Source organism: Blennius ocellaris (genome assembly GCF_963422515.1).
Source record: "Blennius ocellaris genome assembly, chromosome: 24".
Classification (NCBI taxonomy): Eukaryota; Metazoa; Chordata; class Actinopteri; order Blenniiformes; family Blenniidae; genus Blennius; species Blennius ocellaris.
Window position 1 is genome coordinate 9715935 of NC_137673.1, and position 22554 is coordinate 9738488.

Sequence of the window (22554 nt, forward strand, 5' to 3'; positions counted from 1 at the left end):
ACTAATCTTTATTAAATGCCTATATTCAACTAATTTTCGGGCTAAAATTGAGAATTATATACTGCGTAAAACTACATTGTTAGAATTCAATGTAAAAGTGTAATCACATATTTTGATTCCAAAAATTAAAGAAATAGAATTCATATTTAATGATTCTAATTGGCAAATTTCATGTTCACAAATACAGATTGGTAAAGATAAACCCTTTCCTTCGAAGTTCTCTGTTGAATTTTAAAAAAATATTTTCATAAATTAAATAATACAATCACGACTGTCAAAATGTTTAAAGAACTCTTCCAAAAACAGGAACAATACGCCGTTTCACTTGTCCCTTTCGTATGACTATTATATTGTTAATTCTCAAAATATATTATTCTGTTGTTTTTTTGTGTAAAAACTTTAAAATTACTTATCATAGAGATCTAGATTATCTAGGTGTATTCTGCATTGTGAGCACTTGCCCATACAATTGTTTGAGCTGGTTCTATTTGATCATGCGTTTATTCCTTGTTCTTTAACGTTCTCAAGAATAAATTAATAAAATCAATTCTTTCCTCCATGGGGCAAATATGGCAATGTGAACGGGGACAACTCTGTTTAGTCTTTTCTTATCTTTTTGTTGTAATTTAGTAGTGTATTTAGTTTATCTTTTAATAAATTATAAATATGTATATAAATGAAAATTAAATATCTTAAATCTGACTAAAAGAAACTTGCAAGACAGTCGTTTACTTTTTATAACTTTATTAAAAAACAAAAACAAAAAAAAAGAGGCAATTTAATAATACCCATCAAAGGATCATGATCACAGCGGGAGAGAAACAAGACAGATGATTTATCTGTTAGGACCTGAACCTCCTGCTTTCACTGTGCGTCTGAATGTGTCTTCCCTTGTTTTTTGTAAAAAAAATCCCCAAAAAGAAACATTGAATCCTTCAAGAATAAGATGCCACTTTTAGCTTGGTTTCCCTTCACGTGGAAAGCAAATAAAAACACTACATATATTAAAATCTTAGGACGGAAACGTTACAGCAGGCACACCATATGTTAGAATATCTTAAAACTAAAGGTTAAATAGAAAAGAGCGACGCAAGCGTTTGGAATATTAGTGGTATTCTTGATCCAGTGCAACTCATATATACAAGCGTGGCTTTGACGCAAGGCCTCAAACAGCCCTTTAAACTTCCCGTCTTCTTTCGTCGTCTGATGCTTTCTTATTCACACACTTCCACTCCCAACAAATCCACTTCCACGAACCCTCGCACACTTCCGCGTTTCCTTCGTGTCCGGGAGCTTAATCTATTTAAAAGAGAGAGAGACCTACCGAGAGGCAAGCTAAGGCCGTATGGACGAGCACTGTGGCGACAAACATGGAGGGCTCCACTCAGTTAGCTTGTGCTTTTCTTCTTTTTTCTTTTTTTCCAATCAAGTCGTGAAGGCGGGATCGTTCCGACGCCCCGGCGAAAGGAGGAGGTTCCCGTCGGCGCCTTCTCCTCAGCGCCTGGGCGAGCTGGACGGCGGCTGGGAGGCGGAGCCGAGGCGTCTGCGCCGCTCTTTGGGGTTCCCCCAGGGGGGAGGGGGGAGGGCGAGGGACGTGGGGTGAGGAGGCGGGGGGTTGGCGGGCGGCTTCCCCGCCCGGGCGCCGATCATGGCGGGGAGGCTCTGGTTGCGCCGCAGGCCGTCCAGCAGGCTTCCGCCGCCTGCCGACACGAAGGTGGAGGAGTCCTTCGGCGCCGGGGCCTCGGACTCGGCGCCGTGCAGGACCTTGGAGAAGCCCAGCCGCCGCAGCCGCTCCACCAGGCCCACTCTGGCCGGGTCGGGCCCGGCGGCGCCCGCCGTCTCCTGGGAGGGGCTGGGGAGGTCGGGGTGCGGCGCGCGGCCCAGGTTCAAACCGTAAACGTCCTGGAGGAAGAGCTCGGCGGGCCGCGAGGCCAGGAAGTTGTCGGCCGACTGGTGCTGGCGGCCCTCCGCCGGCGCCGGCGAGGGGGCGGGGGGCGAGCGGGAGGGCGAGTTGGGGGGCGTGCCCGGCAGGAGGCGGAGGAGCGGCCGGCGGGGGGTGGGCCTCGGGGACGGGGGCGGGGTTTCGGTGGACACCTGTGCCGAGATGCCCCGCTCCAGGACCAGCTTGGCGAGGCCGCCGGGGGGCGCCGGGGCCCGCCGGGGGGGGAAGGAGTCGCCCAAGCTCAGCCTGCAGGGGGTGACGGGGGTGCTGGGACCCGTCCTCATGGAGCTGGGCGTGTTGGCCATGAGGGACGACTGGGAGCTGGAGGAGGAGGAGACGGAACGTCGGTTAGCCGCGTCAGACTCGCCGGACGCGTCTTCCGGCGGCGACTCACCTGGACGTGACCTGCGTGACGTCGCTGGGGTGCAGGATGCGGCAGGTGGTGAAGGTGTAGGTGGAGAAGGTGGAGCTGTGGCTCTTCCCGGGGTTTTGGACTGAACACAGCAGAGAAGGCGGTGAGGGGGGGGGGAGAAAAAAAAAAAAGAAAAGACAAAGCCTCAAGTGTTTTCTGTGTGTGTTTGAAAGGCGCGGTTACCAGAGGAGGACGTCACCGTGGTCGTCGTGGAGATCTGGATCTGCGATTGGCCCGCGGCCGTCGGGGCTCCGAGAATGGGCTGCGGCGATTGGCTGGACTTCTGGGCGACGTGCCGAGGCGCCAGGCAGACGTCGGATTGCAGCGAGGAGGCGGCGGCGGGCGCCCCGGGAGACGCCGGCAGCGGCGGCGAGGAGAACGTCTGGGCCGGGAGGTTCTTCCTGTCCTTCCTCTCCTCCGGCGTGGACGAGCAGCGCACCTTGAAGGTGATCCCGCCTTCCTCGTCCTCCTCGTCCTCCTCCTTACCGCGCTCCGCCGCGCCTTTCTCCAAGACCGCCGCGCCGCCGCCGTCTTCGTCCTCCCCGTCCTCCTCCGTGTCGGACAGGCGGTACGCGGAGTCCTGGGCCAGCGGGCGGAACCCCTTGGTCACGACGCCGGGGTGCGGGTCCAAGATGGTCGCCAGGTGAGGCTTGGCCAGCTGCTGCCAGTGGTGGAGCGTGAGCGAGCCTGAGGGGAACAAGAGCCACGATCTGTGATGGCGCTCGACGGGGAACGACCGCGCCGCCGCCGCGGATCCCCTCCCCCGCACCTTCCATGGGTTTGACGATCTGGAGCTTCTCGGGCAGGAAGGTCTTGAAGACGCTGGAGCCGAACGACAGCTCCGACAGGTTGGAGAAGGACGACACGACGCTGCCCGTCGGCGAGCTGCAGCCGCTGCCGCCGTCGGCCTCCGTCGCACCCAGCGCTCGCAGCTTCTTCTCGCGCTCCGCCTGGAAGAACTGCCGCTCCGACAGGAAGTTCTGCCGCCGCAGCGACAGGCGGTGCAGCGCCTTGGTGAGGTCGTTCCCTCCCGGGCAGCCGGGCTGGCCGAGACGCACCTCGTCACTGCGGGCAAATGAAGGAGTGTTAGAAACTTAAAGTCCCAGTGAAATGAAAATTCCACCTCCAAAACACTCTGGCTGTCGCTTCTAGGGACATTTTTTATGCCAACTGGTCTCAAGGGCAAAATGTTAAAACACGGCAATCTGCGAGAAAATAGCCGATAAACAGCGGTATTTCCGCTGCTGGGCGGAGCTTCTGACAATAATAGAGTGATGTCACGAGTTGTGCACACGCCCAAGTTGTGTTTACATTATGGAGGATCAGAGTTTTGACCATGAAGAGGCTGAATTTCATCATCGTCGTCATTTCAAACCCAGTGATTGATGAAGAAGACGCAGAATGTGTCGTTCTGCCATCGGTGACGCCGTCTGGAACATGTTTGAGGAAGCAGAAGACGCTTTGTCCTCCATTCGTCCTCGTCTCCTCAGCAGCCGCCAGCCACCTTTGAGGCTTTGAGGCTTTGAGGCTCATGACTTTTGGCAGAACGACCGACTTCCTGGATCATGTCGAAGCGCTTTTCTGACTGCGTGGAATCACCGAAGATGAGTCCAGGTATTACTTGATCGTCTACTAGCCGTCCGACCTCACGGCTCCCGCTAGCCGCGCGAGCTAACGGCTAGCCGCTCCCGCTGCCTGTGCTCCTTCTCTCCTCTCTCTGGTCTCTTCCAGGCTCAATCTTTCGTCAAGGCTCATAAAACGCCGACTATAACTTCAACACACTGTTAAAACTTGGATATTTAAGAGGGAAACAAGCCGATATAAACACAACAGATGGAGATCTGCACAACTCTTGACGTCACGAAGAAGGATTCCCCCGACGATTCAAAATTCAAATAACTTTGTTATGCGGCAACAGTGGTGGGGCAGAGTCGGAGGAACCTTAGAAGTAGTAGCCCAGCTATCGTTTTTTGCAAAGTAGTGTTTTACATTTCACTAGGACTTTAACGCGTGGCGCCATTTTCTGACCGACGCCACGCCCGGAGCGTCTCCTCACCCCTGGTTGGACTGGAAGGGCTGAGTGGTCATCACCAAGGAGCTGTGGCCCGAGCCGGGGATCGGGGGGACGGCGGCACTGGCGCGCGACGACGTGGCGTTCACACAGCGCACCGTTTGGAAGACGCGCTTCTGGGAAACTCTGTCGGGAGACAGACGGACGGCGTGTGAGAGCACCAAGCTAGGAGGTTGATTCCAAACACAACACTGAGACCAACCTTTGGTCCTGGAAGGCGATCTCGTCCTCCACGCTCAGCTCCCTCCTCATGGTTCCCTCGATCTCCGCCGCCAACGAGTCCTACACACACACACACACACACACACACACACACACACACAAAAAACCTTTTGAAAATACTCAGATTCTGTGGAAATGGGTGGAAACACAACTTTTTAAAAATACTTTGTCTTCATGGAAATGGGGGAAAACTCAACTTTTTGAAAATGTTCCAGCTCTGAAGGAACGGGTAAAAAAAATAAATAAATCTGACTTTTTGAAAACACTACCCAACTCTCAGTAAATGGGAGAAGAAGTGCAACCTATTGAAAACACTTTGTATGGGTGGAAACGGAGAAAAAAAATGCAAATTTTTTAAAACACTCGGGTGAAAACGCATCTTTTTGAAAGCAAAACTTTCTGAAAACACTAATTTTCCATGGAAATGAGGGAAAAACAAAAGCTTTTGAAAATGCTCCGTCCCAATGGATTTTTTTTGTTTTTAAACACTGACTCTGTGGAAATGGGGAAAAACACAACTTTTTGATAACTCCGTGGGAATAGTGGGAAATGCAACTTTTTAAAAATAATTTGTCTCCATGGAAATGGGGGAATACTCAACTTTTTGAAAATGTTCCAGCTCTGAAGGAACGGGGAAAAAAAATAAATAAATCTGACTTTTTGAAAACACTACCCAACTCTCAGTAAATGGGAAGGAATGCAACTTATTGAAAACGCTTTGTATCGGTGGAAATGGAGAAAAAAATGCAAATTTTTGAAAACACTCAATCTCCTTGGAAACGGGTGAAAACGCATCTTTTTGAAAGCAAAACTTTCTGAAAACACTCCTTTGCCATGGAAACGATGGAAAAACAAAAGCTTTTCAAAATGCTCCGTCCCAATGGAAATGGGGGTAATGCCTTTTTTTTTAAATTTTATAAACACTCAGTCTCTGTGGAAACAGGGAAAAACAAAACTTTTTGAAAACTCTGTGGGAATAGTGGGAAATGCAACTTTTTGAAAACACTCGGAGACGTTCCTGCAGAGCGTGTGGATGGTGGCTGGCTCACCATGGGGTAGAGGCCGTAGGAGAGGTGGCGCCGCATGCCCGGGGCGCTCCTGCTGCGGAGCTCCTTGAGCTCCTCCTGGGACTCGTGCAGCATCTCCACGCACTCCGAGTTCCTCTCCGTCAGCTCGTTCAGCTGCAAACGAACCCACGTCGGCCTCGTCACTGACAATCGACTCGCGAGGGACGACGTCGACGAGCCGGCGCCGTGAACTCACCTCCGCCGTGAGCTGCCGCTGAGCCTCCTTGGAGGCCTGCAGGTGGATCCTCAGCTCCTCCTTCTCCAGCGCCAGCTGCGCACAAACAAACAACGTGAGCGTCTCCAGACGCCGCCGCGCGGCAGGGCGACGGTCCTTCAGTCCCACCTCCTTCACGCGGTGCTGCAGCTCCACGACCTGCGCCAGCACCTGGGCGATCTCCTCCTGGTGCCGGACCAGCTCCTCGTTCTTCTGGGACAGCTCGTCGCTCAGCGACGCCATCTGGCTGTTGGACTCGCCTGAGACGCCGGGAATCGTTTCACTTCGGGGCCGACATTTTGCACGCAAATGACCCGACTTGTGTGACGTTTTTCAGGGATGATTTGTCATCATCCAAAGACCAGTTGACTGGGCTTTGAGAGCGATTGGGTCAAAGGTCAAGGTCACGAAAAGGTCAAAAGAAGTATTTTCATCATAACTCTGTCCGTTTTAATTCGATTGACGTGAAACCAACACAAAAATGTTTCCTATCCTCTGGTTTGCCACATAATGTAGTGACATCATTACCTTGGCTAGCTGTTATGGGGTCAAAGGTCAAGTAGGAGGTCACACGGAAATTGTAAAATGTGTGTATATCAGTGTCAAACAGTGATAACAGTCAATCAGCCATGATTAATTATGGAAGGAGTGGTGTGGTGGATTAAATAACCTTGTAATATATTGGTTTCCATGGTGACAAATGTGACGTTTGAGTTTCTGGAAGTTTTAATAGTCCCGATTTAACAAATAAAATGTTTTTTTTTTCCTACATTCTTCTTCTGCGCAATAACTCAAGTCGGGCAACGCGAGTGAACGGTACAATATTCTCGCCACACTCACGGAGCTCCTTGACGCAGTCGCTGACGAGCTGCTGCTCCTTCTCCTCGTACGTGATGGTGTCTCTCTTCAGCTGGCACGCCTGCGGCGGACGGGAGGCAAACATAGTGAGGGGATCTCGTCGGGTATTCCTCGCCAGCCCTCGCCCTAACCCGCCTCGTACCTCGGACCTCAGGGTGAGGTTCTCCTCCTCCAGGTCCTGCAGCTTGTTCTGCAGACACTCCAGCTGGCTGAGCGCGGCGGCGGCGGTGCCCGGCCCGCCCGCCGCCAGCGGCGCCTGGCGCTGGGGCGTGGACACGCTGGAGTCGGTCTCGCTCTCCTCCGAGGCGCTCGCCACCATCCGGAGCAGCTCGTCCTTCTTGCTGAGCTCATGCTGCAGCTGGTGGACCTGGGGGGGCCGGAGTCAGGGGACAAGCATGATGGTGCCGCCGCCATACTTTACAGTGGAGCGTTAAAATTCATATATATTTTTAAATATATATATATATATATATAGGTTGTAAAAATGCATAAAAATGTAGCGTTGCTTCAGTTACATTTGGATTATTCGACGTCAAGCTGTGCGATGCACGACGAGCTGGAGAAAGGTTACCGTTGGCGTAGCAACCGGGCTAACCAATTAGCAATAATCGCGGGATGTATTCGATGACAGACATTTTTATATCGCGCTACGATGTATACCGGCTGGTCATCCGTGTACCTGGTCCAGCGCCTGCGTCAGCTGCTCCTCCACGGCCTCGTTGCGTTCCTGCAGCAGGTGGTTCCTCTGCAGGAGCGACTGTCCGATCCGAGCCGCCAGCTCCAGGTCTCGGTCCCGCTGTCCAATCAGAGCACGTCAGGCGTCTCATCCCAATCGTGAGGGAAAAAAACAATAAAGGGAATCGGGGGGGGGGGGGGGGGGGGGGGGGGTTGGTGGGTGTGGCCTACCTCAGCCAGAAGGTGTGTGACCACTTCCATGTCATTGTAGGTCTTGGTCATCTGCTCCACGTGGTCGCCGCTGAGGACTGCGCCGGGGGAGGGGGGGTGGGGGGATGGGAGGGGGGGGACAGACTGGTCAGACCACGAGACGATTCGAATCGTGAGGATGTGCGTGCGGAAACATGCAACTATTGAACTACTGTCGTCAAATCAGCAGCCAGTGATGGACGAAGCATCACACACACACACACACACACACACACACACACACACACACACACACACACACACACACACACACACACACACACACACACACACACACACACACACACACACACACACACACACACACACACACACACGGGGGGGGGGCTTTTCCACGAGCAGCTGCTGGACCCGACTCGGTTAACCCCGCCCCTTTTTAAAACCCAAACCACCAGTGTTTCGGATGAACCGGTTTCCCTGTTAAGTGGTGACTGACTTCCTGGATCGTCCAATTGAAGCCCAAATCCGTAGCCGTCCCTGCGGGCACCGTTTAACCACATTTCCATTCAAGTTTGGAAAAAAATATGCTGGAAGAACTGGAAAAGGTACATTTTCCCAAAATTGTAATTGAAACTTCAAGAATGCAACATAAGTAGTTTTATAGTTGAGACTCTCCCCTGATACGAATGTCAGCTTTTCTTGATTTCCTTCCCGTTTATAGTGTATTTTTTTCTGCATACATGTCTGTTAGGTTTCATTCCAAAAACAAGCAACATCGCCCCCCGGTGGCCCGGCAGACTAACTACACCGTTGACGGTGTGTCCGCCGCTGCAGTGTGAATGCAAACACCTTCCTTTAACGGTCAAGGTGTTGTCTTAAGAAGCGTTGTCGTGGAAACGGGGGCCTTGGAAAGCCTCTTTGATTGGAGAAGGAAAAAAAAAAAAGAGGTCAGACTCAACAGTCTGGTATAAAAATAACACGTCTATCACTTTTATCTCTCGCTGGAAGAGACGGATCGTGTTCGGCGGCCATGTTTTAGTCACCCCATCTCTGACCTCTGATCACAATAAACCGCACAAAGTCCAGTCGTGGTGAATTACGCATTCCGCTTTGTTGAATAACAACATTTGACCTTTGGCACCGATAAAATGTCTCCTCTTGCTTTGCTCCTTCGAGCTGGACGCTTGTCAAGCGCGCAGCCACCGACACGTCTCCGTACGCCCTATTAATAGTTTGATTATCATGTGCAAGAAGTGGAGCGTCCAGGAACGTGAAACCCAGACTTCCTCGCTGTGCCCTTCATCTGCACGTGCAACACTTCGTACTCATTCTCCTCTTCACTTTTCTTCATTCATTCTCTGTTCTCGCAACTTTAAATGAAAAATGCACCACACAGACACAAAGCAACCAGAAAGAGATGCAAAACTATGAGAAGCAGACATAAAAGCATGAGAAATGGATGCAAAACTACAGAAGGGACACAAAATTACCACAAAGATGCAATAATGTTAATGAAATATGCACAGACATGGATTATTGGTCTCAAGGACATTCCAAACAACCTCAAAATATGCAAAAATGGATCACAAGGAGATGCTAAATGGCCGTCAAAACACAAAATATTACGATAAACTGATGCAAAATTAGCAAACAGACACAAAATGACCAGCAAGCAACTGGAAATCTTAAAAAATGTTCAGAAAATGAACACAAATGTTGACTTATTGGTCTCAACCAGGTGCCAAACAACCTCAAAATATGCAAATGTATATGCATATGCAAACAAAACAAAAGCAAAAAAATGAGGTAAAGATAAAGGCATTACTTAGAGTTACTTATTGGTCTCTAAGAGGTGCCAGACAACCTCAAAATATGCAAAATGACTGTTAAAAGACACAAAAAAGTACGACACACCAACTAAAAACAGATGCAAAAACATCAGAAATAGACGTTAATGGATGCAGAATCCTTAAAAATGTTCAGAATAGATGCCAAAGAACCTGCAAAATGGACCATAATCCAATGGTAAAACACAAAAAAAAGACAAAAAAAGTCCCTAAAATATCAGATGTCGCCTCAGTGACTCTTTCACCTTCCACGGCGAAGCCGTCGTACGCCTCCTTGCCGTGGACGTTCCACACCGGCATGATCCCAGTGTCCTCTCTGCCTGTCCCGTGACTCTGATACTGACTCTCCACTCAGCGGCTGGATCCCGCCTTCCCTCCCTCCCTCCTTCCCTCCCTCCTCCCTCCCTCCCTCCCTCCCTCCCTCCCTCCCTCCCTCCCTCCTCCCTCCCTCCCAGAAAGACAAACAAAGTATCACATCCAGAGTTAAATCCTCTCGCCATCTGCTCGCCGACACTCACTCATGTAGCGGAACGTCTCCTCGGCCAGCACGGGCGAGATGGCGCTGTTGTTGTCGGCGGGCTGCGCGGGGGCGTCATCCGGCGAGCAGCCGGGGGAGACGGCCCAGTCCTGGCTGTCGGAGAGGTAGAGCGACCCCGAGCCCAGCGACCCCGAGCCCAGCGAGCCCGAGCCGAAGTGCCGCCCGCCGCCGCCGCCGCCGCCGCTGCTGCCCACGCCCTCATCTGCAGCGAGACAGGAAATATCACTGCATGTTTTGTTTTTTTGAAATATACAAACATCCACTTGGCACACAGGCAACGATCACACGGGTCTCGCCAAAGCCCAGTTTTACCGTATTATCTGGACTACAAGTCCCACTGGACTACAAGTTGGCGTTTACGTCAAAATTTATTTCACCAAATCCAAAACCAAGTTTCATCCGGAAAGACAATGTATTCAGTCGTCTGGTTTTCTGTGCAACGTGAAATGAAAAACCGCTGACCCGTCTCCGTGCTGGACTCCTTCTTCTCCACCGCTCGCGGTTTCACTTCGAACATGACGGGACGCGGGAGCCGCAGAGCGCGATGACATCACATGGCGGCGGCGGCGCTCTCTCACCTGCGGCAGAGGGCGAAGCAGCTTTGTTTACATCTCTCGCCATGAGCACACATGGTGGTTTTTTTTTGTTTTTCTAAGAACCCGTCCCACATCCGGCTGCCGTCCCCGGAGGATCCTTAAAGGGCCGGCAGCAGGAATTCCGTGGGAACGAATCGGAGCGTCGCTTGTTTGTGGTTCCTTTGTTTCCCTCAGTGTCGGTGTGAGTTAGTGAAAGACTCTCATTGAAACCGACAGAAACAAAATGAGTCAAAACGAATCAGACGACAAGGCTTCGCTCTCCCAGAGGTGATTCTCTCACGGTGAGGACCAGCAACAACTTGTAGCCAATCAGAAAAGGATTAGGAAATACACGATTTTTATTCCATTTTCACTTCACACAGTTTTTCCAATGGTCTGATCTCCTGGTTAGAATCAGGTAAAACATCCAGAATAGCTGGACCGGATAAAAATGTAAAAGAAATAGAGGAAACTAGTCAGAAAAATCAAAAAAGATGCAGGGAAAATAATCAAAATAAAATGTTTGAACTAAATATAACATGTATTTTTTTATTCTTTTTCAGAGAGGGGAAAAAGGGAAAAGAACGGAAAGAAAAGGGGAAAAAAATGTACAAAATGGAAGGAAAATAAACAAGAAGAAAGAATGAAAACAGAAAAACGAGAAAAAAACAGAAAAAGAAAATAATCCCTGAAAAAAAGAAAATATTTTTGAAAAATCTAATAAAATCTAAATCATCGCTATGACACTTTATTTAATACCTTTTTCTGGCATCAAATTCACATTTTCTTGGTGGTAAATCTAAAAAAAAAAGTCTCTTTTGGTAATGAAGGCTGCAGATCGCTGAATCAGGCAAAAGGCTAATTGATGAAACGTGATTCCTAAAACAGACGGGAACTGACACGGCTGCATTATTGCACTTTAAAAGAAAAGCTGGACATCTTTTGAAGGATAATCCGAGTGTCATGCAGATGGCTGACCTCCGTCTGAGCACGCGGAGGAGGGCGTCCTCGGGCCACGCTCGTCCTCTCGGCTTATATAACGGTCACACTGAGACCCTTTGCTGCTGAACGCGACTGGATTTCTCGCACCACAAAACCTGTCTATTAGTACGTCTGTTCCTCTTTCCGCCGGGCTCGATATTATTCCACCAGCGAGTGAGTCACTTCACGGGCGGCAGTGCTTCATTTGCTGCCCACGGTGTGGAGCGCCACATCCACACGGCGGCCCTGAAAGTGACTCTCTGGTGGAACGGCGGAGGCCCACAGGGGAACGCCTCGTTCTCTTTACATCAGCTCTTTTTTTTTAATCCACGGTGACCTACAATGGAGACGACAGCATCTCAAAACAGAATCCCAGCTGGACACAAGGGCCTGGATGGTGTTGGTTATGGGTGGGGGTGGGGGGTCTACTAAGCCTCCAAGGTGAAATGTCATGGTTTTTTTTTTTTTTTTTCCAGATGACGGTCCGGAGGAAAGAGGCATGTGACACTGACTGGACCATGGTAATCTGCTGGATCATCAGCAGACATTCCCGCTTTCAGCTCAGTAAATATGCATTCACATGAAATACCATTCACAACGGTGCATTTAGATGTCTTTGTGTCTTCTTCTACACTGAATACATGGTATTTATACTAGTTTCATGATGTTTTAGATCAAATTACATTGGCATTATTGGTCCCACAAGGAAATTTACATTGTTACATCAGCAGTGAGGTAAAATGAGCCATATACAATTCAGCAGAAAGTCAAATATATAATATACCTCAACATAAAAGATATATATATATTATAAATATATCTTTTCTGTTACGGGATATTATATATCTTATCTATATATTTCAGTCTGAGTCAAAATGACCCGAAAATACATAAAATATAACATTTTGAATAAAAAAGCTAGATGAAGTTTCGCTTGTTTACGTACGGTGTTACGGCTTAATTGATCCCCCTGTTAAGTGGTGACCGACTCCTGTCACTAGCTGTTGGTAACAGCAGATGTTGAAATACGACTCACAAACGGTCCGATGCTTTAACCGATTATGTAAATGTGGTGAAACGGCGTTAGCCGGGTCAGCTCCGGATTTCGCTCGGGTTTTTAATCGTATGATTTTAGCAGCAACAAGGGACGCTAAAGGAAGTCGGTCAACAGTTAACACGAAAACCAGCTACCTCGAAACACCGCAAAGAACGAGCTCAAATATATTTAACACTTCAGTATTATACTTCAACACGCACAGTATTATTGATTTACAGTGGTAATGAGACTAACCAGTTGGTATGTGAATAGAATATTCATTGATGTTACTATTTACATGCTCGTACAGTAGAAGATGCTAACATCATAGCTAACGCGTCATAACGGATGATTCGCACCGCGGTGGCGAACGACGAGCTTATTAGTCCCAAAATAAGGCATCCTCCACAAGATGGGGACGTAAAAGAAGTGTTAAATGTTGAGAAGTCTTACCCTGCGTCGGGATTTCCAGCGTTACATGCGGTCGATGCCCGTTGAGAAACGCCTCAAACAATGGAGCGGAACAGAGATGTGAGGGAGGAGGCAGATGTTTACCTACTATTGCGACGGCATCGGTCGACCCTACTCTCAATTCTAATTGGTTCATCAAGTTTCTTGACAGCGAGTATTGACCAATCAGAGTTCAGCAATGGGCGAGCTCAGGCGTCCTCGTAGTAGGATTCGTTAAACTGAGGGACGTGGTCTTGACGTAATAAACACGCGCCTGGAATCTGTATTAAATTAAAAAGTGTTTTGCGAGCAAAACCTTCCGTTTTTCTTTTAAAAAGGTGTGATCTGTCTCTTTTCTTTGAAAGAATCCCAAAATATAGGTGCTCGTGTGGGAATGTCGTGGAGAGCATCGACATCGAAATCGTATTTTGAGCGTGTTTCGGTCGAAGAAAGGAGACTTGCCGTCGAGTAGAGGTAGGCGCCTTGTTTTCCTTATGTGGACATAATTTTGCGAAAAACTGGGGAGAAACTACACGAAATCCGCTTTATCTGTATTGTTGCGTCTTTAATGAAGCGGTGGAGTTAAATCGCAGCCGTATTCCCTCATCCACATGACGTGAAGTGCGCAGGGTGACCTCGACACCAGCTGATGCGTGAAGGTAAACAGATTTATGAATGGATGTGTGTGTGTGTGTGTGTGTGTGTGAGTGTGTATTTTGCATATTTGATATGGTGTGTGTTATATGTAGTCAGTGTGTGCGTGCGTGCGTGTGTGTGTGTGTGTGTTGCATGCATTTAATGTGTGTTGCGTGTATTTAATATGATGTATTTGATATTGTGTGTGTGTGTGTGTGTGTGTGTGTGTGTGTGTGTGTGTGTGTGTGTGTGTGCGCGCGCGCGTGCGTGTGACAATCCCCTCTATTTCTCTCTGCAGCAGTGTGTGAGAGATTTAATGCTGGTGTCGGGGATTTTATCATCAAAAGGACTCCATGTCTTTCTTGGTAAGTGTGTGCGCGTGTACGCGTGTGTGTTTTGTGCGTCAATCAAAAAATGTACACACAAACTCACAGAACATCTTATAAGAAGGCAGATGGAACAACCATACTTTCCATTAATCTCATCATTTTAAATGTAATAAATCCAATAATGTAATAACTTGCTCATAGTGTAATGAGATATGTAGTTATATTAATAACATTTTGAAGCAGCATTAAGTGAAGCAGCATTAAAAATTAAATATTTTAAAATGTAACAACTGAAGCCAATAATGCACAAACGATTGTAAGATATGAATTCTACAACACTTTTACTATTTCACTATTATATTGTTTTTCAGCAATTGTACATTTTTTACAACACTGTCACCAAACAATCTCACTGAAATGAGGTTTTTAGTAGAATTTAAACTTTTTAAATGTTTATTATCCATCTGATCCTGAAACAGCTCGGTTTTAGCAGTAGTTTGATTGATTGACTAAAAGAGTTGTTTTCTGGGGCTGCAGAATTTATAATCTGGAATAAAGAAAATATACTTTATTACATTTTTAGAGATTCATGGATTCATGGATTCTCCTGCTTTATACGTTTCATGCATTTTGGACACTTTAGCTATTTAACTATTTATAGCCGCATTGCCTAATTTCCTCTTTTTCGCTCCTTTTTTCATTTGTTTTAATTCCTTTTTTCCCCTTTTTTCCTTCATTATTCTTTCTTTTTTCTTCATGTCTTCTTTATTTTTCTATTTTTTTATTATTCTTTCTTCGATTTCCCCTAATTTTAATTCAAATTTTTTTCTTAATTTTTTTCACTCTTTTTTTCCTAATTTTTCTTCTTAATTTTTCCCATTTTTTCTTTATTTTTCTTAGTTCTTACTTTTTTTTTCTTTTGCTGTAAAAACTTAAATCATTTCAATTTTGCCAGTGTTCTGTATTTTATAAAAATTTTTGAATTAACTGTTTTATTCATTTTATCTATTTTTGACAGTTGCAGCTATCCGGGTTGTTTTTGGCTGTATAGCGTTATTTATCTGGAGATTTATTTTTCAATCAGCGTGGGGGTGCAAATAAATGAAAAATGAAAAGAAAATGTGTATTTATATGATCTATAGTGAAAGCTTCATGGAGATTATTCCAGGTGGAGATACATGTTGGAGTCAGTAGCTGCTCATCGGGACACATCTCTCCCTCGGCTTGTTTCCTCTGATCATCACTCCTCATAAACTGCATCCTATTTACCCCCTCCATGTTGCCCCTCCCCCACCCCCCACCCTAATCCCCCCCTCCCACACCAGGACTGTTCCTGCATCTCCCACGCTCAGGTCCAGCCCATGGACATAGAGGAGTGCTATGAGGACACCAGCCACCCCTTCCTGGTCAGTAGCATCACGCTGATGCTTCCTCCGTCATCATCACCACCATCATCACCATCATCATCATCAGTCATTTATCTTCGTCTGCAGCTGCTTCACACACGGAGCACACAGCAGTGTGAAGCAGTGAGACGCCACTTAAACATGGAATGGGATAAATGCCTGCCACTTTTAATGGAACGTCGAGGTTAAACGACCTCAAACAACAAATGAGTTTTGGACAATTTAAATCAAATACAGATCATAATGGGATCATTTAAGTCCTTTTCAATTCAATGAAGCCAATAATGTAATAGTTCCATTATTGGCTGACGTCTCCAAAGCAGTCCTTCATATTAGATATGTATTATTAATTTAATATATATTGATGAATGTGCTGCAAAAGGGTGAGGTTGGACGGCTGGAAAGGCACTTTAAATAAACATGAATCCCAAAGCTGTATGCAGCCCCGTTCACTCCCTCCCTCCCTTTCTCCCCCCGTCTGTGCTGCTCAGTGTCTCCGTCACCTTCACACTGAACGATGTGTCACCAAACACAGGAAGTGGATCAGTGTGTGGAAGTGTGTGTTGAAGTTTCAGACGAGCTTCAAGATTGATTTGGTGATATCTTGCCTTCTGAGCGTGGAATTAGAGACGAGACAGTGTGGTACGGGACAGTATGGGACGAGACAGTACGGTACTGGACAGTATGGGACGAGACAGTGTGCTATGGGACTGTATGGGACAAGACAGTACGGTACTGGACGATATGTGATGAGACAGTATAGTAAGGGGTGTTGCGAGACGAGACAGTACCGTAAGGGATGTTCTGGGATGAGACAGTATGGTAAGGGATGTTACGGGCCTAGACGGTACAGTAAGGGATGTTACGGGATGAGACAGTACAGTAAGGGATGTTACGGGACGAGACAGTCCTGAGACAGTACAGTAAGGGATGTTACGGGACGAGACAGTCCTGAGACAGTACAGTAAGGGATGCTACGGGACGAGACAGTACAGTAAGGGATGTTATGGGATGAGACAGTATGGTAAGGGATGTTACGGGACGAGACGGTACAGTAAGGGATGTTACGGGACGAGACAGTCCCGAGACAGTACAGTAAGGGATGTTATGGGATGAGACGGTACGATAAGGGAAGGTGCGGGACGCTACAGTACGGGACGGCAAAGGATGTTAAGGGATGAGACAGAATGGTAAGGGATGATGAGGGACGCGACAGTACGGTAAGGGATTTTACGGGATGAGACAGTACGGTAAGGGATAGTGCGGTACGCAACAGTAGTGTACCGGATGGTAAGGGATGTTGCGCAACTGTCGGGATGGTATGTGACGAGACAGTACGGTAAGGGAAGGAATGGTATGAGACGGTAAAGTATGGGACAGGATCCTAGGGGACAGCATGGTGCAGTACAGTATGGTACGGTACGGTACTGTACGTATGGGACGGTATGGTATAGGACAGTATGGTGCAGTACATTTTTTTGTGGACATTTGTGCGTTTCCATGTCAAAAGTTGTGAATAGTACCAAAAGAACTGCACCCAACCGTAACGACTTTTTTGTAGCCCCTCCGTTGAGGCACCTCACACATCAGTACGCTTCCATAAGGAGGCGCTACAACGCAGCTGTCTTCTGATTGGTCACAACGATCGTTGCTCTCGTTAAGCCCCGTTATTTAAATGGATCATCGCCCGTATAAACCTACTAGTGGTTATTCACATACGCTGGTTGTTTTGTTAACTGGGTTGATTGAAATGATAGCACTACACTGCCCCCTGTGTTTCCCCTGCAGAGCTGCGACGGTTCTGAATACACCCTTCAAGGCCCGGCGGGCGGAGATGATCTGACAGGTCTGTCGGCCGAGCCGGATCACTACCAGCTGCTGTCTGAGCTGGGTAAGGCCGCCACAGCAGTCTGCTCACCGTCCAGACGTTCCAGATGCTCAATGTGGTGTTAAAAGGGGTGTGAAAATGGACCCACTGCCTTGCAGGGCGGGGCTTTAACAACCTGAGTCAGGTGCACATGGCGCGCCATGTCCCAACCGGACAGCTGGTGGCGGTCAAGCAGACCAACCTGGACGAGTGCACGGAGGAGGAGCTGCTGCAGCTCATGGTGAGCTCACGAGCATCCCGACCTTCTTCAGGCGAGAGATTCCCATAGCCTCTCGCTCATTCGTCATCTCCCTCTCTCTGTCTCTCTCCAGAACGAGGTCCTGCTGTCCCGCCTCCTCCGCCACGCCAACCTGCTGACGTCCCGCCTCGTGTTCAGCTCCTGCTGCCAGCTCTGGGTCCTCTCCCCGCTCATGGCTTACGGTCAGAACCGTAAGAGTTGTCGCGAGGCGTCCGGAGAGGTCTGTCCCCCCCAACTTAAGACGTTCTGAATCCGTCTCCCCGCAGGATCGGCGGACACCTTGCTGAGGACGCATTTCCCCGACGGGATGAGCGAGTCTCTGATCGCGTACCTGCTGTCCGGCGTCCTGAAGGCTCTGGAGTACCTGCACCGGATGGGCTACGTGCACCGGTCAGTGTGAGACCAGCTGGAATCTGTTCCAGATGGACATTTTAATTTGGGCCACAACCGTCGACATTTTGCCACGAAACAGGAAGTGCAGCGTAAATAGCCTGAACGTGGTCCGATCAGCCTCAAACGTCACACAGTGCATCAGAGTCAGGTTGTTATCACAGCCATATGACGACAATGATCCATATCACCCACAGCGCCACCTGCTGGTAACAGGAAGTAGTGGCCTGTACGTACTCCGATTGGCCCCAAATGTCACATGTTTGATCAGATTGTGACCCTGTCGACGTACATGTGACGACTGACCCGTTTAACGATGCTGGTTCTCTGTCAGCGGGGTGAAGGCCAGCCACATCCTGCTGTCCGCCGAAGGCCGCGTCTACCTCTCGGGGCTCCACAGCGTCTACAGCATGATGCGGGAGGGCAAGAGGATGAGGGCCGTGTTCGACATGCCGCACCACAGCCCCTCGCTGCTGCCGTGGCTCAGCCCCGAGCTGCTGCGTCAGGTTAGGACCTCCCGGAACCAGAACCGCCCGTTTCCACTCCGCCTCCTCACGCTCCCCCACCCCCTTTGGTCTTCCCCAGGACCTGCACGGCTACGGAGTCAAGTCCGACATCTACAGTCTGGGCATCGTCGCCTGCGAGCTGGTCAGCGGGCGCGTGCCGTTCCAGGACATGCCGCCCACGCAGGTCCAATTCAACTCTACATCACATAGATCTAGGATTTAACTTTGTTAACAACTTTATTACACAAACCTCCACTGAACCCAGTCTGGTCTGCTCTCCACCGGTTTGACGTTTCCCGGTTCAGATGCTGCTCCAGAAGCTGCGCGGCTCCCACTGCTGCCTCCTGGACGTGGCGCCCTTCCCCCTGGGCGAGCTGGGCGGGCTCAAGGTGTCGCGGTCCGGCGTGGACTCGGGCATCGGGGAGAGCGTGGCCACGGGCAGTCTGACACACAGCGCCGCCGCCCCGCCCGCCGAGCGGCCCCAGAGCCCCGCCCCCAAAAACCACTCGACCACCCTGCACAGCCTGGTGCAGCTGTGTCTGCAGCAGCAGGCGGAGCGCAGGTGGGGGCGACGCACCGCCAGGGTTTTTTTGTTTGTTTTTTTTCATGTGAAGTAGGAGCTGCTGGCTAAACTCTGCTTGTCTTCTGCAGGCCGTCAGCCACCGAACTGCTGACTCACACCTTCTTCAAGCAGGTGGGTTTATTTATTTATTTGTGTTCTTTTATCTTTTACTTTTCCTTTCTATTTTTTTCCCTTGTTTTCTTTATTCAGTATTTTGTTGTATTTTTTCCCTTTTTTTCATTGTTTTTTTCCCTACTGTATTTCTTTCTTTCTTTCTTTCTTCGGTTTTCCTTTCTTCTCCCCCTCTTCTCTTTTTACCTTATTGTCCTTTTCCTTTTTTCTTTCTTCTTTCTCAGATCTCTTTTTTCCTTGATTTTTCCTTTTCCACCCCCCCCCCCCCCCCCTTGTTTCTTTCTTCCCGTCATGACAGTTGTCAGCTCGCCGTTCACTCTCTCTGCTCCCACGTCCAGGTGAAGCGTCACACCAGAGACTCCTTCCTCAGCCTCATGTATCCCGCCGTGCCGCTGTCCAGCCCCGAGGACCCGCCGGTGTCCACGCCGCCCGCCCCCTCCGCCGGCGCCGCCTCCCCCGAAGCCTTGTGGGACTTCTCCTAACCCCAAGCCCGCCACAATAAGAGACAATCACGTCAACGAGGCCTACGTCTACTGTGCTTTTACTTCCTATCGACTCTGAGCCTTTTGTTTTGAAGTGCTGGATTATTGGATAATAAATATCCACAATAACGAGATTAGACTGAGCCAAAGGACTGATGTTAGAGGGCGGTAAGTATAATGTGAGGGTGGATTTATTTCCTATAAAGTGTTATTATATCTCCAAACTGTGAATAGATAAACACCATATATGTGTATATATATGTGTATATCTATATCTATATATATACATCTATATCTATATCTATATACATATTTCTTTTTTAATTTGCTCTTTCTGCTTTTTTAAAAATTCTTTTAGCATTTTAAATTTTTATTCTTTTTTTTCCTTTCTTCTTTTTCCCTTTTTTTTAACTTTTCCACACTATGTCACATATGACCTCTAAAAATGCAATATAAACGTTTGACAATGTTTAATAATAACGAACTCTGCGGTATTTTATTTGAGCCTCAACTGATAAAATGACCTGTGATCCGTGTACCTACCCCCCCCCCCCCCCCTCCCCCCCAGAACAGGAACAAGCGAACATAAGTAGAAGAAAATGTTTTTTTTAACGCTCTGATGATCTCCAGCAAGGCCTTGATGTTCCTCGTCTAGAATCCAGTGAACTTTGTGGAACTGTGATGAAGTGTCTGAACTGTGATCTCCAGTACATATCAACCCCGTAGCTGTACGAGCCTTATCTAGTTACATTTTACTTGACAAACCTGTATGTATATGTATATATATATATATATATTAAAAAAGTAATTTGTAAACCACCTGTTTGCCTTTTATTGTAGCTTAGTTTTTATAATTTTTCACCTGCTTTTTAACATTTATATCTCACTTTTGTTCTTGATCTTTTTTCCCCCCAGTTTTATTGGGTTTTTTTCCAGTCTGCCTTTATTGTGCTCAACTTTCTTCAGTTATATCTCGGCTTTCTTCCATTTCCCCCCAGTTTTGGTGGGGGTTTTTTTCCATTTAAAAATAAAAAATAAAGTTTTTTTCAGTTGTCGCCCTGCTCTGAATTTTTTTTCATGTTTTTCTGCCTCTTTATTTCATGATTTTTTTCATTTTTTCCCCCTGTCTTTTCCATGATTCCTAGTTTTTCTTCCCGTTTATTCCGTTATTACCTGCATCTTTCAATTTTTTTCATCCATTTTCCTGCGTTTACCTCTTTTTTTCCCTGATTTTTTCCGTATTTTCCCCGGTTTATTCAGTTTTCCCACTTGTGCTGCTATTCTAACTTTGGCCACCAGATGGCGGCCCCACATCAAAGCAACCTTTTAGCAACCAGCCCATAGCAACCACAGAGGTCCACATCGACAACGTAAAGCAGGAAACACTGTCGCACAGACGGCCAGCGTGACAACGAGCCTTCCAGGACGTGTCACGATAAACGATCTGACAAAACTTCTTTTACGACTAGAAACACTCACTAGAAACACTTTAGAGGTTTACATCTGTACGTGTTCCTCTCTCTCGCGCTCTCTGTTTATTTTGTGTCACAGATGTTGCGTAGCGTGTATCCGGATCACTTACCAGAATAAAAGTCCAAATGATAAAGGTGAGCTACGTTTCTTTTTTGAAAGGTATGACATGGAAGGCAAAATGTATATAATTATTATTATAACGAAACAATATTATCTTGGCTTCTGTTCATTTTGTGAATATATCTGCTATGTTTTGTCAGATTTATTAAATTCCAATGGGGGGGGGGGGGTCACATAAGTTTGTTTTATACATCAAACTTGTTTATTTAATTTGTATTTCGCCCTTGTTTTCAAAAATCCCCAGCTAAATAAGGGTACAAAAACGGTAAAACAATTACAACATTCACAATCGCTGCAATGGCTAAAAACTACGGTGGCCCTGAAGTACAAACCACAACAACAAATCACAAAACACAACAACAAATTGAAAAACACAACTGCAAATTCAAAAATACAACAGCAAATCATTAAACACAACAACAAATTGAAAACCACAACTGCAAATTGAAAAACACAACACAAATGAAAAAACACAACTGCAAATTGAAAAACACAACTGCAAATTCAAAAACACAACACAAATGAAAAAACACAACTGCAAATTGAAAAACACAACACAAATGAAAAAACAACAACAAATGAAAAAACACAACAACAAATTGAAAAACACAACACAAACGAAAAAACACAACAACAAATGAAAAAAACACAACAACAAATTGAAAAACACAACACAAATAAAAAAGCACAACAACAAATTGAAAAACACAACGACGTTAACTTTAATGGAAGAGCAGCCGGCGATATCTCTGATTGGACGATGGTACAATTCAACCTTTGAATCGGAAGTTATTCTGCTTGGAGCGCGAATTTCAAAACATGGAAAAGTTTGGTGACTCCTCTACCAACTCTTTCTCGCAGCTTGGACAAAACATTGTTACTCCTTTCCTTTCAGATATTTTCTCCTCTTGAAACTAAAGGCGCCACAAGCGAAATGACCTCCGGTTCATAAGCGCTACTGTCCCATCGTCCAATCAGCGAGATCTCTCGCTGCAAACTGGTATCTACCTTTTCTGTTTAAGTTACCGTCTTTGTGTTTTTTCATTTGTGTTGTGTTTTTGAATTTGCAGTTGTGTTTTACCATTTGTTGTTGTGTTTAGTGATTTATTGTTGTGGTTTGCACTTCAGGGCCACCGTAAAAAACGGACAAAATAACAAAAATCACACTGAAAAAAACAACAACTCCAAAACACAGGAAGAATTGGTCAAACTAAACTGACTATAATTACTTGCATAGCTATTTTTTTGGGCGGAAAAGGACAAGATGACAGAATAAGGCAAATAAAGGAAAAGA

At 47.2% G+C, this 22554-nt stretch overlaps 2 protein-coding genes across 3 annotated transcripts; one reads left to right on the forward strand and one right to left on the reverse strand.

The window, feature by feature from the left end:
* Positions 1–733: 733 nt before the first annotated feature.
* Positions 734–13229, reverse strand: trak2 (trafficking protein, kinesin binding 2). Of its 2 annotated transcripts, XM_080519730.1 has the most exons (16): positions 13102–13229; positions 10519–10634; positions 10037–10258; positions 7693–7769; positions 7466–7582; positions 6929–7153; positions 6769–6847; positions 6058–6188; positions 5911–5985; positions 5697–5828; positions 4628–4707; positions 4411–4551; positions 3124–3419; positions 2538–3041; positions 2337–2436; positions 734–2263 (listed from the first exon to the last, which is right to left on the reverse strand). In XM_080519730.1, the coding sequence occupies exons 2-16, from the start codon at positions 10571–10573 to the stop codon at positions 1495–1497; spliced, it is 3003 nt and encodes a 1000-aa protein (XP_080375856.1). In that variant the 5' UTR covers positions 10574–10634; positions 13102–13229; the 3' UTR covers positions 734–1494. The 2 variants fall into 2 exon arrangements, with proteins under 2 accessions (XP_080375856.1, XP_080375857.1); XM_080519731.1 differs by lacking the exons at positions 10037–10258; positions 10519–10634; positions 13102–13229 and adding an exon at positions 9764–9851.
* stradb (STE20 related adaptor beta) lies at positions 10811–20398 on the forward strand. The gene is made up of 15 exons (XM_080519732.1): positions 10811–10933; positions 12089–12176; positions 13464–13572; positions 13673–13757; positions 14033–14099; positions 15389–15469; positions 17258–17360; positions 17456–17577; positions 17669–17777; positions 17862–17985; positions 18320–18491; positions 18571–18675; positions 18797–19053; positions 19143–19185; positions 19524–20398. The coding sequence occupies exons 5-15, from the start codon at positions 14088–14090 to the stop codon at positions 19665–19667; spliced, it is 1272 nt and encodes a 423-aa protein (XP_080375858.1). The 5' UTR covers positions 10811–10933; positions 12089–12176; positions 13464–13572; positions 13673–13757; positions 14033–14087; the 3' UTR covers positions 19668–20398.
* The last annotated feature ends 2156 nt before the right edge of the window (positions 20399–22554 follow it).

What these genes read in the sequence shown, in the direction of transcription:
- trak2 (XM_080519730.1), bottom strand. Translation starts at nt 10,573, where the DNA reads ATGTTCGAAGTGAAACCGCGAGCGGTGGAGAAGAAGGAGTCCAGCACG. An exon ending in GGAGTCCAGCACGGAGACGG is followed by an intron (nt 10,259 to 10,518) that starts GTCAGCGGTTTT and finishes GTCTCGCTGCAG; the next exon opens with ATGAGGGCGTGGGCAGCAGC. An exon ending in TGACGCAGGCGCTGGACCAG is followed by an intron (nt 7,154 to 7,465) that starts GTACACGGATGA and finishes CGGCCCCCCCAG; the next exon opens with GTCCACCAGCTGCAGCATGA.
- stradb (XM_080519732.1), top strand. An exon ending in CCAGCTGCTGTCTGAGCTGG is followed by an intron (nt 17,361 to 17,455) that starts GTAAGGCCGCCA and finishes ACTGCCTTGCAG; the next exon opens with GGCGGGGCTTTAACAACCTG. An exon ending in CGGATGGGCTACGTGCACCG is followed by an intron (nt 17,986 to 18,319) that starts GTCAGTGTGAGA and finishes GTTCTCTGTCAG; the next exon opens with CGGGGTGAAGGCCAGCCACA.